We start from the raw sequence: 13394 nt of genomic DNA, 5'->3' as shown, positions 1-13394 counted from the left end.
GGGGAGCTCCCCGCCCCGCGCCGCAGGGAGTCGCTGCGCACGCGCCGGGCGGGGCCGCGCACGTGACGCGCGGCCACGTGTCTCCGTGTGTGTGTGTCCCCCCCGGGGTCACGTGAGGCGCATCCCAAAACCTCCCAAAACCTCCCAAATCCCCCGACTCGCACGTGCCACCCCCCCTCACCCCTCCCATCCACCCTCAGGTGTCCCTGGGCCGACACCCATCGTCCCATCGCCCCTCGGCTCCCGGTGTCCCCGCCTCCCCCCCCTTTTCCCACGCGACTCCCGCGACAACGGCGACCAGGACGGGACCCCCTCCATCCCCTCACCGGCGCTCCCGTGTACCCCCAGGGTTCCAGGTCCCCAACCTGCCGGACAGCGGCCCCTCCCGCGGGTCCCCCTCCGAGGCCTCACCTCCGACCACCCCATCCCGGCTGCAGACTATGTCCCCTCCAGCAGTGGAGCAGCTGTCGCTGAGCCCCCCGAGCCGGCCGGGTGGGCTCCGACAGCCTGGGAGGGACCCGCGGCACGAGGAGCACTTGGGGAATTTCTCCTGTGTCTCCTGGGCCGGTTATTTATAGGAATCCCCGATTCCACACGCTCCAGCTGCCTGCGGATGGCACAGCGACCCCCCTCCCCAGCAGGGATTCCTCAGCATCCCCTCCATCCTTAGTGCTCAGCAGACTCTGCTGAACAAACTCTTCAGCCTCTGAACAGCCTTGAGTGACACACGAACGCCACAGGTGAGCTCCCACCTGTGGAACAGCCCCAGCAATTCCCAGGGAACAGTCCAAGCCCCACTGCAGAGCTGAGAGGAGCCCAGAAGGCACAGACAGCCCTGGGGTGGGTGTTGGACACACGTGGGCTCCTGACACCCCTTTTCCAACAGCCACCACCAGCAGCCAGTGCTCCACCCCAGCCAGGGTCGAGAGGGCTCTTCAGGTGAGAGAACACCTGTCTGAGGGCCCCACTGTGCTTTTTCTGCTTCCCACCCCAACACTGACCCCAGGGCATGAGGAAAGGGGCAGCTTGACCCCACAACCAGCATCTGCCCAGGTCCAGCTGCAGCCCTGAGGGCCAAAAGCAGCTCTGAGCCCCTGCAGGCTTGGGAGGAGTGGTGCAGGTAGACAGAGCTGGTTTCCCAGATCACAAAGTCCCTTTCATCCCTGTCAGCATCTGCTTTCATCCCAGAAGCAGCTGCTGCCGGTGCCAAACCCAGCCCAGTGGCTTTTTATTCACTTCATATTTATTTGTCACAAAGACTGTACAAAATTCTTATAAAACTCTGGTGTGGGGATGGGCTATGACATTGATCCAAAAAATAATTCCCATGCAGTCCCACCAGTTCCATAACTTACAAGGGAACAGATAAGCTACAGAGAGCTGCGAGTCCCGGAGTATTTACACCGAGGGAGGGCAGGAACAGGAGACAAAGCAACACTTTGACGAGAGAGGTATTTACAGCATGGACACACAGGCCCCCCCTCACCTCATGGAACAGCAGGTCGGGCCCACGCTGCCCCGAGGCCGACAGGGCTATTTACAGTATCTCACATATTAACAGCTTTACAAAGGGGAGTTCTTCTCATGTATATATATAAAAAAAAAAGAAAAAAAAAAAGCACCAAGTGTCTGGATAAGAAGTCACGGGGGGCCTCCACGGGGGCTAGAATGCAAAGGCTGGCTGGCACCGGCGGCGTCACCGGCTGATGTCCCGGCTCGAGTCCCACAGTTTTGTGCTGGGCTCCATGCCCAGCAGGTCGAAGAAGGGGTGTTTGAGGGCCTCGGCCAGGGTGACCCGCTTGGACGGCTCGTACTCCAGCATGCTCTCGATGAGGTCGAACAGGCGGTGGTGGTCCTCGGCCTCCGACGTCAGGTAGCGCTGGGGGGCAGAGGGGACAGGTCAGGAACGGCCTGGGACATCCCCTGGGCTAAGCTGGGGCCATCCCTCAGCCCAGACCTCAACTCTGGGCTCCTCTATCCGGGACAGAACTGCCGGGTTTTCACCCACCTGCCCTTCCCCACTTCCTGAGCTCTCCATGCCCTCCTCCTCTTCCATTTCAGATTAAACTCAGGCTTCCTAGTTTATTCCAAGGTTCTCTCAGGAAGACACCAGTCTGAGCCTTTTGCTGGCCTGAGCTTGCCCAGAGGGAGAATCTCTGCACTGAGGAGGGGCTGCTGCCCACCCTCCTTACCCGCAGGGGTTTGCAGTTCTCCCGGACGTAGCGTCCAGCTGAGGTGTTCTCGTCCCAGTCCAGGCGCCCGTGGTAGAAATACTTCTGTTTCCTGTTGGAATAACAGGTGGGAACAGGTTACACCTGAGCACAACACACCCTGCAGCAACAGCAGCGTGCCAGCCCTGGCAGGGCACACGGCTCGGGGCACCAGCACGGCCAGGGGACCCAGGGAATTCCCCCTCCAAAGTGGGATCCCTCAGGGAAAACCACTGCCTGTGAGGCAGGAGAGGCTGCAACACCTGCAGGGCCCTTGCTCACCTCGTCTTCCTGACCATCCGAGAAGGAATTGGCCCCAGGATCCTCTCCATCATGGCCAGGTGCTCCCGGTTGTCGTGTGTCTGAGAGAGAGAAATGTAAAGGGAAGGCATGGAACAGATTCCAGTGGTTCTGCCTCCAGCCCTGGCTACTCCCCCCACCCAAAACCCCTTCCTGGCCAACACTTCTCCAGGACAGCAGTGATGGAGAGACCCCCATCAGCCCCAGGGGCTCTGGGCTGTGCTGGGAATCAGCCAGAATCCTCTCTCACCAGTTGGGAAGTAGCCACACCACCCGGAGTTCTCACCTGGAACAGGGTGAAACCCACATAATACTCAAAGATGATGCAGCCAATGCTCCACACATCACAGGGCTGGCTCCAGCCAAGCTCTGAAAAACAGTGTTGTTTAAATAAATGATCCAGTTATGGCACAGGATTTCAAATCCCTCTCCCTTTAAAAAACAAACAGCTGGGAAAACAGTTCCCATTCCAGCCAAGCCCCTGGTGCCCCGCTGGCAATGCACTGCAGTGCCAAAACACCAACTGATAATCATGGAATCATTAAGGTTGGAAAAGACCTCCAAGACCATCAAGTCCAACCTTTGACCCATCACCATTTTGTCACCCAGCCCAGAGCACTGAGTGCCACGTCCAGTTCCTGAACACCCCCAGGGATGGTGACTCCACCACCTCCCTGGGCAGCCTCTTCCAAGGCCTGACAACATTTTTTGTGAAGAAATTCTTCCTGATGTCCAGCCTGAACCTCCCCTGGCACAGCTTGAGGCCGTTTCCTCTCATCCTGTCCCTTGTTCCCTGGGAGCAGAGCCAGACCCCCCCCCCCGGCTCCCCCCTCCTGTCAGGGAGTTGTGGAGAGCGAGAAAAATCCCCCTGAGCCCCCTTTTCTCCAGGCTGAACAACCCCAGAATAATGACATGGCTATAATGATGGCCTTCCCAGAAAACAGCACTGGAGAGCTCTTAAATAAACACTTCCCATCTCCCAGGGCAAACCCAGGACAGCTCCTGAACGATGTGGAGGCCCAGCACTCCCCAGCCCAGCGAGCAGCACCTCGAGGGACACACCTGCCTCGGCAGGGACCTACCCAGGATGACTTCAGGGGCCCGGTAGTGCCTGGTGGAGACGATGGTGCTGTGGTGCTCGTGGTCAAACGTGGCGCTGCCAAAGTCCACCACCCTGATGGCCGTGCTCTTCACGCTCCGCTCGTCCCGCTTCTGCACAGGCAACAACGGGAGCCGTGACCCAGGAGCTCCCAGACAGGTACTCAGGGCCTTTCTTTACACACCACGGGAGGGCAAAGCTTTGGGGGCCCCACAGCTCAGCCCCAAACAAACTCCCACCGCCAGCCAGCAACACCTGGGGTCCCCATGGCTCACTTCTCACTGCCTGAACACAGGCAGCTCGTGCAAGACACAGGCCCTGAGGGAGCCCCTGTCACCTGGGGCACGTCCCAGCTCCCCTCCCAGTCAGGGACACCAAGAACCCAAGAGCAGACCTGACCCCAGGCAGTGTGTTACCTTTTCCAGGTTGTAGGAGAGCTCATAGTCCGAGTTCACAAAGAGGATGTTCTCCGGCTTGAGGTCGGTGTGGGTGAGTTTATTGTCGTGCAGAACTGGGGAAGCAAAGAGAGTCAGGGTGATGGGACAGGAGCAGAGCAAGGCTGCAGCCACAAAAAGTCATTATTGCTTCAGTTTGCTCATACTGGCACCACTTTAGCCCACATTTAGCACTGGGTGTGAACAGGCTGGCCCAGGCCAAGATGCTTCATCAGAAGCACAAAGACTTATTGTATTGATCACCAGAAGGTGAGGGGGGTGGATGCTGGAGTGCCCTAAGCTACTGCCAGCCCACAAGCCTCGGAAAACAAACAGGATTCACTCCCAGAGGGGCAGGAAGGCTCAGGCTCAGAAGAACAGCAAAAACTCGCTTGCTCTGGGCCACCAGTTGCACGAGTGTCCCGGTCCCTGGGAGCTGCACAGCTCTCCAGGTCAGCCCAGTGCAGCAGGGAGAGGAGCAGGGAGCACTTACACTTCACAGCCTGGCACACCTGGAAGGCCATGTGCCGTACTTGGTGGATGGGGTAAGGCAGGTAGTTGTTGTCCTTCAGGAAGTCAAAGGTGCTGAGCCCCAGCAGCTCAAAGGAGATGCACATGTGGCCATGGTAGTCAAACCAGTCAAACATCCTGACACAGAGACTGACAGAAACATTCCAGTTGGGACCAGCTCTGCAATGCCATCCCTGCGCCAGGCTCCTCCTTCCGCTGCTCAGTCTGTACCCCACGGCAAGGCAAGATGCCTCCAACACCAGCCAGGATCACATTCAGCCACACAGCACCAAGCACCTCTTCCATCCCACCCCTGGAACCAGCCCTTCCAGTCCAACACCAGGAGCACACTCACTTTGTGTTCTCGGGATCCTTCTCGTTGATTTTCTCCAGCACGTTGATTTCCAGCCGAGCAGCCTCTTTGTATTTCTCTACGTTTTTAATGATTTTGAGAGCAACACGTGCACCACCCCTGAGAGAGAAAGCACAGAGTGAGCCCTGAGGAGGTCAAAAGGGCTGTGTCCTATGAAAGGGACCTTCTGACCAGCCTCCCCTGTGCAGCACAGCCTCCACCACCCTTGCTCGAGCAGGTGGCTGTTTTTAAGGGGTGTCCACCAAAGCTGTGCCTTTTCCCTCCCCACAAACAGCCCCAAAGCCTCTCCCGGCACACAGGTGACCCAAGAGGGCGAGTGCCCAGACCAGCAGAGGACATTGGAAGCCAAAAGATTGATTTTCACCCCACTGCCAGCTGTGGTCTCCCCTCTCCCCACGTACCTCCGGTGATCCATGCACTGCACCACCCTGCCGAACGTGCCTTCCCCCAGCGTGCTGATAATCTCATCTGGGAGGGAGAGAAGGAGAGGGAAGGAGCTGAGAGAGGGAGCAGCACCTGGCTGCAGCGATACACAGGGCAGAGGAGAATGCATTGCAACACCTAACCTGCACACAGCTGGAGAGACCGGAGCAGCGGAAGGCTGACACCGGCTGCACAAGGCAGCTGCCCTAATTCCCTGGCACTTCAGTAACAATACACAATATAAACGTAGCTTTTAACAAAAGGGGAAGGAAAAGGAGAGGGTTTCTCTTTAATAAACAATGAAAATAAAATGAAACAGAAAGATAAGACAGATCTGCGACTGCGATGGGAGCTTAACTAGAGAGCTAAATTATGTTACGATTTGGCTGTACATCTTTCTTGTAGCCAGTCGCCGACGCGATAGATCAGATGCCCCTCGTCGTCGTCCTCCACACTCTTGGCCCTTCTGCTGCTCTGTCGACTCCGCTGCTGGCCCAGGCAGACAGGGAATTCATCATTCACCAATCAGATTTTCAAACCAGCGCAGCAGCCAGCGTCACGCATTGGTTGGTTTGGAAATTCACATGGTTGTTTGAGGAGGGGTTGCAGGAGGAGATTCCCAGCCAATTCATACGGCACAGAGGAATATATAACGATAGGGATATTGCAAGGGAACATGTCAAGATACAACACACTAGCTCAGAAAAGAAAAAAAAAAACAGTTTCGCTTTTCGTTGTAGCAAAAAAGGAAAAAAAAAAAGTAAGGAAAAAAAAAGTAAAAAAAAATAAAAATAAAAAAATAAGAAAAAAAAGAACCTACAAACAGCCCCACCCGAACCAGTGTGAGAGCAGAGCTGTCAGTGTGGGAGCCGAGGGGGCACGGAAGGGGCCGGCTGCTCTCGCTCCCACGGGGGCTCAGAGAGGAATAGCACCAGCCTTCGGGTCCTGGGGACCCCCTAAACATGCCAGAGGCCACAGGGAGGGGGCTCCCGGCAGCCCCACGGCCACCAAGGAGGAAGGGCAGTGGGAGGCAGGTGCCCAGAGGTCCTGCACAAGCCCAGGCTGCCCTCACAGGCACCCCCATCCCACTCCAACAACCGCCCACACAGCTTCCCCCAGCCCCGACACTCAGGGAAAGAGGAATTCAGAGATTCCAGAAGCAGCTCTAGGTAACAACAATCCATCCAAAACCGAGAGTTTACAGTGACTGCCTGGGGAAAGACGGACACCTCTTCTCAGACCCTCCCCCGAAGAAGCTGATCCTGGAAGGACTAACTTCCAGGAGAGAAGCAGAGCCCAACAGGGAACAGGGACAGCCTGGGATGAGGCAGATAAGAGGTTTATGCCAGAGAAGAGAAAATTCCTGCCTTCGGTTCCTCAGCTAAGTATCCCCACACCTGGGAGCAAGCGGCCCAGCAGACTTGGGACCCGAATCCAGCCCCCAATATCCCCCCTGGACACACAGCCAGAACAGACCAGACAACACTGAGAGCTCCACACACAGAGCAGAGACCGTGTCTGGGGTCTAACAGAAGTGAACAGCAGAACAGACGAGAAGAGAAAGCCGGGGACACTGCCAGGAAGAGCCTGGGATGGTCGCTGCCTCCACCTGAGCTGAGTGGTCCGAAAGCTCTGCTCCTCCGCAAAGCCCCTCGCACGACACCCCACGTCAGCTGAGCCCACCCAGGAGGATCTGCTCTGGAGAATCAGAGCCAGGGGCTTCCTGCCACAGCCCAAACCAGGGACCACGGGGACAAGCCACCTGTCACAGGCTCTCTGGGACTGGGACCAGCTGAGCGTCGGCTGTTTGAGCCTCGCACAAATCCTGCCTGGCTGGGGCTCCTACACAGCTCTCCACGAGCGTCACCAAACGGGAGGAGCTGCAGCACCACCCCAGGGACACACCCCAGGGACACATCTGTCCTCCCACCTGAGCGGGCAACACTAAGAGAGAGGGTCTGAGCCCCCCGTGCCCAGCCGGCGCAGCGGGACGTGCGGGCAGGAACGCTCTGCACCAAAAACCTTCCTGCTGCACACACACACACACACACACACACACACACACACACACAGAGTTCAAGCCGAGTCCGAGAGAGCGTTTAGAAAGTGAGTTTTCTACTTACCCAGCTCGGCACCTGGGAGAGAGAAAGGTTTACAGGGCAGGCCCAGCGAGAGCAGGATACTCACCGATGAGGAGCGGCTAAAGGACCGGCTGCGGCGCCGCCTCCGCCTGTGCTTACGCCGGCTGCTTTTGCAGCTGCGGTAGCTGCCCTCGCGGTCCCGGGAGCGCCGGTACTCGTAGGAGTGGCGGTACTCGGGCTCGTAGTAGCCGTCCCCGCCCCGCTCGCGGCTGTAGTCGTTGCGCCGGTAGCTGTCACAGTAACGCCGGTCGTAGGCCCGCCGGTCTGCCGAGTGGTCGTCGTAGCTGAAGGAGAGACACGGCCGAGGACTGGGTTGGGAGGGACCTGGAGGATCATCCAATCCCAACCCCCTGCGGGTCGCTCGTGGTTTTATCCAGCCGGGCTTTGAACACTTCCAGGGATGGGGCAGCCACGGCCTCCCCGTTCCAGTACCTCGCTACCCTCAAAGTAAAACATTTCTTCCCCTCTTTCCGTTTGTACCCGTTCCCCTTGTCCTGTCACTCCAGCTCCTGAGGAACAGTCCCTCTCTGGTTTCCTTGTAGTCCCTTCAGATACTGGAAGGTGCTCTGAGGTCTCCACACAACCTTCTCTTCTCCAGCTGAACATTCCTAGCTCTCCCAGCCTGTCTCCAGAGGGGAGGGGCTCCAGTCCCCCATATCAACTTTATGGTCTCCTCTGGACTTGCTCCAACAGTTCCATGTCCTTCTGATGTTGGGAACACTGTATGCAGTGCTCCAGATGTCTCACCAGAGCAGAGCAGAGGGGGAGAATCTCCTCCTTCCATACACTCAGTGACAGCAGCTCGGGGGGCAGCAGCAGTGGGAGTTCTGGGGGCTGGAACCCCAGGAGGCAAGAGGCTCTGAACTCCCAACCCATGGCATAACAAAGGGCACAGGGAACTGTGTCCCAGCCAGGTGAGGGATACTCACAGATGTGCAGGAGTTGATGACCCCCACACTTTCCTGCACTGAGACTCTAAGGGCATAAAAGAAGCCCTGGGGGTCCATTGTTTGAGGTCCCTCCCCAGAGGCACCAGCTCCAGCTGTTATTTTGTTACTGCACCAAGATTATTTCAAGGCTCCAGAGGTCTAGGACTCTGCTATGGGAAACCTGGGGCTGAGCTGGTGAGGAAACTGGTCTGACTGGGAGTGGGGGGGTACAGCGAGCTGCCACTGCAAAAGGGCCTCAGTCCCAGCTCAGGTGGTGGAGTGGGATTGCTGGAGTGGCTCCTGGATGGTTGGACAGGGAAGTTTCCCTAAGAGGGGAGCAAGATGAGGGGGTTTGGTCACGAGCATGGCCCAGAATGCTCAGAGCAGGGCCCAGGTCGCACAGGAGCTGGGTGACCATGGCTGACCAGGCCCAGCTGGAGAAACAAAGATGATGAAGGGACTGGAGCATCCTTCTTATGAGGAGAGACTGTGGGAGCTGGGCCTGGTTAGTCTGGAGAAGAGAAGATCTCATCGATGCATATAAATATCTCCAAGGCACGTGTCAGGATGGTGCCAGGCTGTTCAGAGGTGCCCAGTGACAGCATGAGGAGCAATGGCCATAAACTAAACCACAAGAAGGTCCACCTCAACATGAGGAAGAACCATGAGATTAACCCAGTTGGTGTTAACAGTGCCAAGGTTGTGGGTTCAACCCCAGTGTGAGCCATTCACTTAAGAGCTGGACTTGATGGTCCTTGTGGCTCAGAATGTTCTGTGTTTCTGTGAAGAACAAGGCTGGAAGAGCTGCCCAGGGAGGGCACAGAGTCCCCCTTTCTGGAGACATCCCAAACCCACCCCGCTGGGTTTCTCTGTGCTCTGGGTGACCCCGCCTTGGAAGGGGGTTGGCCTGGGTGGTCTCCAGCAGTCCCCCCCAACCCAACCGCGGTGAAGGAGGGCAGATCCGAGCCTGGCTCACCTCCGGGATCGGACGTGGTAGCTGTCCTCCCTCCGGTGCCGCCGGTCCCGCTCGCTGCTGCTCGACCGCGACCGCGTCCGCCGCCGCTTGTGCTTGCGGCTCCGGTAGCGCTCGTGGTAACTCCCGCGGCTGCTGCGCTCCGACGAGCGGTACCTTCGGGAGTGAGGCATCTGTGGGGACAGTGGGGACCCCGTCAGGCACCCAGGGACAGCGGGGACCCCGTCAGGCACCCAGGGACAACGGGGACCCCGCCAAGCATCTCTGGGGACAGCAGGAGCTGCTGCGTGGGACAGGGACTGGCTCAGCAGGGACCACAACACCGGTTCAGCAGCACACCCATGTCCAGAGTTCTGAGAGCGTTCTTTGGAGTCTCCAGGGGATTTTGGGGTCCCCCAGGTGTATTTTGAGGTCCCTGACCCCCCTTTTCTCCCCACAACACCCTGAACACACAGGGGAATCAGACTGAGAGCGAAGCGGAGTCGCTGTTGGTGCAGACGTGCAAGACAGAGGGGGACAAGAATGTGAGTGACCAAAATCACCCCAAAACCAACCCTGGCACCCCCAAATTCCTCTGAACCACCCAAAAACCCTCTGAAATCAACCCTGACGCCCTGAAATTCCTACGTTGCCCCAAATCATCCCAAACCCCTTCAAATCCCCCCAAATCCCACATCCATCTGCTGGGCATGGATGACTCCCATTCCCAGGGATCCTGCTTCATTCCCAGGGACTCCTGCTCCTGTTTTTCCCATTTTCCCTGAGAATCAGATTGGGATCAAGGCCTTGAAGCAGCACATCCACATCCTTATTTCCCTGTAACTATTTTTAGGGATCAGGATGGATTTTATCCCCAACTTTGCCTTTATTTTTCCCATTTATCCAGGATGTTGCCCTGGGACTCCCCCTCTTCCCTGCTCCTATTCCCCATCCCATTCCCACATTCCTGTTTTTCCCCCAGAAGCAGGACTGGATCGAGATCTTGAAGTGGCACTTGGGAAAGACCCATATCCCTCCCTATTAACCATGTTTCAGAATGAGGATAGATCTCCTATTCCTGACCTTTTCCCTGACCCCGTTTCTGTGGATTTTCCCATTTTTCCAGTGTTTTTCCCCCCACATTCAGGTTGGGATTGAAGCAGCAGCAGTGTCACATCCATGTGTTGGGGATGAATCCTGGAGGAGGATCCCAGTTTCCCCTGGCTCCCTGACACCATCTTTTCCCATTTTTCCATGTTTTCCCCCCAGGAACAGGACTGGATCAAGGCTCATGGATCCTTGACCCCACTCCCAGGGATCCCCCTGGGGGAGAAGAACTTTTTGGAGATCCCAGAGCCCCCTAAAACAAGATGGGACCCCCCAGAGGAGCTGTGCTTGCTGTGTATGGGAGAGGTTCAGTCATGGGAAAACAACTCTCTCCCAGTTACATAGAAAATAAAAGTTTTGGGGTTTTTTTTAAGATCTAATTGAAATATCTATTTCAATAAATCCTCCTATAATTTTTATTTTGACTTTTTACATGTCTCAGAAGCCAAAAAAAACCAACCCCAAAACCATTTTGTCAATGCTGCCAAGTGCTACATAACACTTGAGTGGCACGAGAAGACTGGAACTAGTTCTGCGTATTAATCAAATCTTTTCCAGGTTACTTCCCCCTGTTTGCACCCATCTCTAAAGTCCACAGCTCCAGGAGGAGCATTTGCACCTCCAGGCCTTCCACCTTCTCCCCTTAAGCTCCTGTGCTCCCCAGGGAGGAGGGAACCACCCCCGAGGAAGGTGAAATGAAGCCCTGGATGTCACCAAAGTCCCTGTGCAGCAGTAACGGGAACACCCAGAGGGGCAACTCCCCAGAAGATGTCCCTGGTTTGGTGCCAAGCAAGTGACATCCACACCTGGGGGGACACGAGGGCAGGGAAGAGCCTGGAGGGGCCACATGAGGAGCAGCTGAGAGCACTGGAGAAGCTGAGGGGAGACCTCAGGGGGCTGCAGCTTCTTCAGGAGGGGCAGCTCCGACCTCTGCTCTGTGTGAGCAGGGACAGGACCTGGGGAAGCAGCTGCAGCTGTGTCAGGGCAGGGTCAGGTTGGATATCAGGAAAATTCTTCCCCCAGAGGGTGGCTGGGCACTGAACAGGCTCCCCAGGGCAGTGGGCACGTCCCCAAGGCTGTCAGAGCTCAAGGGGCATTTGGAGAATGCTCTGAGGGACAGGGTGGGATTGTTGGGGTGTCTGCGCAGGACCGGGAGTTGGATTTGGATGATCCCCTTCCAGCTCAGGGTATTCCATGGTACAATTCCCTGTGCCTGTGGGAAGTGCCCAGGAGCAAACCCACCCTTCCCAGTGCACATTAACAGAGCCCTGCACACCCCCGGCTCTGCCCCTCTGGGGGACCACGAGAGGTCAGAGCCAAGGAGACCCCCGGGGGGAGATGGCACAGCTCCAGCTCCAGCTCTCACACATTCCCCACACGTATTTCAGCTCCCCAAGCAAGAGCAGCTCCACCTGCCTCGGCTCCGCAGGCACGAATCAGGGAATCATGGAATGTTAAAGGGCTGGGAGGGCCCTCAAAGCTCGCCCAGTCCCACCCCCTTCCACGGGCAGAGGACACCTTGCACCAGGCCGGTTCGCTCTGAGCTGGCCTTGGACACTTCCAGGGATGGGGCATCCACGGAATAACCCGTGCCAGGGCCAGGAGAGGAGCCCGAGAGCTCCCTTTGCCCACAGAGCTCCCACAAAACACCCCCCCGGCCACCTCCCCGCCCCCGCCCCGCGCTGACATCACCGGCCTGGCTCGGACAGGCACAACCGGCCGGGGCCGGGCTGACCCGGGGGGAACGGGCTCGGGACCCCCAGGGCTCTGGGGGCGGCTCCCGATCTCCCCGGAGGCCTCGCCGCTTCCTCGCCGACCGCAGGGAGCGCCGAGGCCGGAGACGGCGGGACGAGCACCGGGGCCGGTCTGGGCGCGATGATGGCGGCGGCGGGCGGGGCCTCCCCCGTGCGGGGCCGGAAGCACCGGGACACCGGCAGCGACGGGCGACGGGCCATCCGGACCCGCCGCCCCCCTCAGAGACACCCACACCGTGTGCGCCCCCGCCCCACCGGGGACCCGCCGTGGACAGGGCCCTCCCCGCCAGCGGCCTACCTGCCCCACCCCGCACCGCCCGCCGCGCGTCACTCACCGTCCTCGCAGCCAGCCCGGTGCGCTTGTCCCACAGGAAATCCGTGATGGCGGCCGAGGGCCCCGCGGGCCCCGCTCCAGCTCCTCCTCCTCCTCCCGCCGCCGCCGCCGCCGCCGATCCGGGTCCTGCCGCCCGCGGGGCCGCGCACGCAACGCAACGCAACGCACGGGGGCGCGCGCACGTACCCGAAGGCGCGCGCGCGGGGAGGGGGGAGAAGGGGGAGGATGCGTCACGCCGGGCGGGGCCGCGAGGGGGAGGAGGAGGAGTTACATGCGTGAGGGGCGGGGCCTAGAGTGGAAGCCACGCCCCCTCTCGCGTCCTTTTGGCGGGGTTAGAGCGGATTGACACGCCCACCTCTCACCCAAAGCCACGCCCCGTCCCTCTGACGGTGGCGGGACGGGATTACACCAGAGGGGCGGAATGTCCCCGCCCACCGCCTCCCGGAGCCCCGCCCCGTCCTACTCGGGTTAGACATGAGGGGCGGGGACTAGAGTGGTTCGCTCCGCCCAGCCACTCAAGCCCCACCCCCTGGTGGAGTAAGACCGGGGGCGTGGCCTGTACTGAGTATCCCCGCCCGTCTCTCCCAAAACCACGCCCATCGCTCACCATATTTGGGTATTGTGACTGTGGCCCCGCCCATTTCACCGAAGCCACGCCCTTCCCGGGCGAAGCAGCCTGTGACGGGGCGGGGCTACTCCCGAGCGGGCGTGGTCTTCCCTGCGAAGCCCTTCCCCCCGGCCCCGCCCCGCCCCGCCCCGCCCGCCGCGGGGTCCCGGCGCCGCCGCCGCTCCCGGTGGTGCCGCCCGGGCCTCGCCGCTCCCGGTGCT

At 58.9% G+C, this 13394-nt stretch overlaps 1 protein-coding gene across 3 annotated transcripts; it reads right to left on the bottom strand.

The window, feature by feature from the left end:
- Positions 1–1225: 1225 nt before the first annotated feature.
- CLK2 (CDC like kinase 2) lies at positions 1226–12730 on the bottom strand. 3 transcript variants are annotated; one of them, XM_064638460.1, is made up of 13 exons: positions 12568–12730; positions 9396–9565; positions 7537–7774; positions 5742–5835; positions 5328–5394; positions 4909–5025; positions 4537–4703; positions 4026–4120; positions 3593–3722; positions 2797–2879; positions 2493–2572; positions 2193–2283; positions 1226–1879 (listed from the first exon to the last, which is right to left on the bottom strand). In XM_064638460.1, the coding sequence occupies exons 2-13, from the start codon at positions 9563–9565 to the stop codon at positions 1697–1699; spliced, it is 1515 nt and encodes a 504-aa protein (XP_064494530.1). In that variant the 5' UTR covers positions 12568–12730; the 3' UTR covers positions 1226–1696. The 3 variants fall into 3 exon arrangements, with proteins under 3 accessions (XP_064494530.1, XP_064494528.1, XP_064494531.1); XM_064638458.1 differs by having other exon boundaries at positions 5742–5838; positions 12568–12721; XM_064638461.1 differs by lacking the exons at positions 5742–5835; positions 9396–9565; positions 12568–12730 and having other exon boundaries at positions 7537–7643.
- Positions 12731–13394: the final 664 nt, after the last annotated feature.

Source organism: Pseudopipra pipra, chromosome 29 (genome assembly GCF_036250125.1).
Source record: "Pseudopipra pipra isolate bDixPip1 chromosome 29, bDixPip1.hap1, whole genome shotgun sequence".
Taxonomy (NCBI): Eukaryota; Metazoa; Chordata; class Aves; order Passeriformes; family Pipridae; genus Pseudopipra; species Pseudopipra pipra.
This window is presented reverse-complemented; position numbering and strand designations above follow the sequence as displayed.

What these genes read in the sequence shown, in the direction of transcription:
- CLK2 (XM_064638458.1), bottom strand. Translation starts at nt 9,565, where the DNA reads ATGCCTCACTCCCGAAGGTACCGCTCGTCGGAGCGCAGCAGCCGCGGG. An exon ending in CAGTGCATGGATCACCGGAG is followed by an intron (nt 5,026 to 5,327) that starts GTACGTGGGGAG and finishes TTTCTCTCTCAG; the next exon opens with GGGTGGTGCACGTGTTGCTC. An exon ending in TCTCCTACAACCTGGAAAAG is followed by an intron (nt 3,723 to 4,025) that starts GTAACACACTGC and finishes TTGCCTGTGCAG; the next exon opens with AAGCGGGACGAGCGGAGCGT.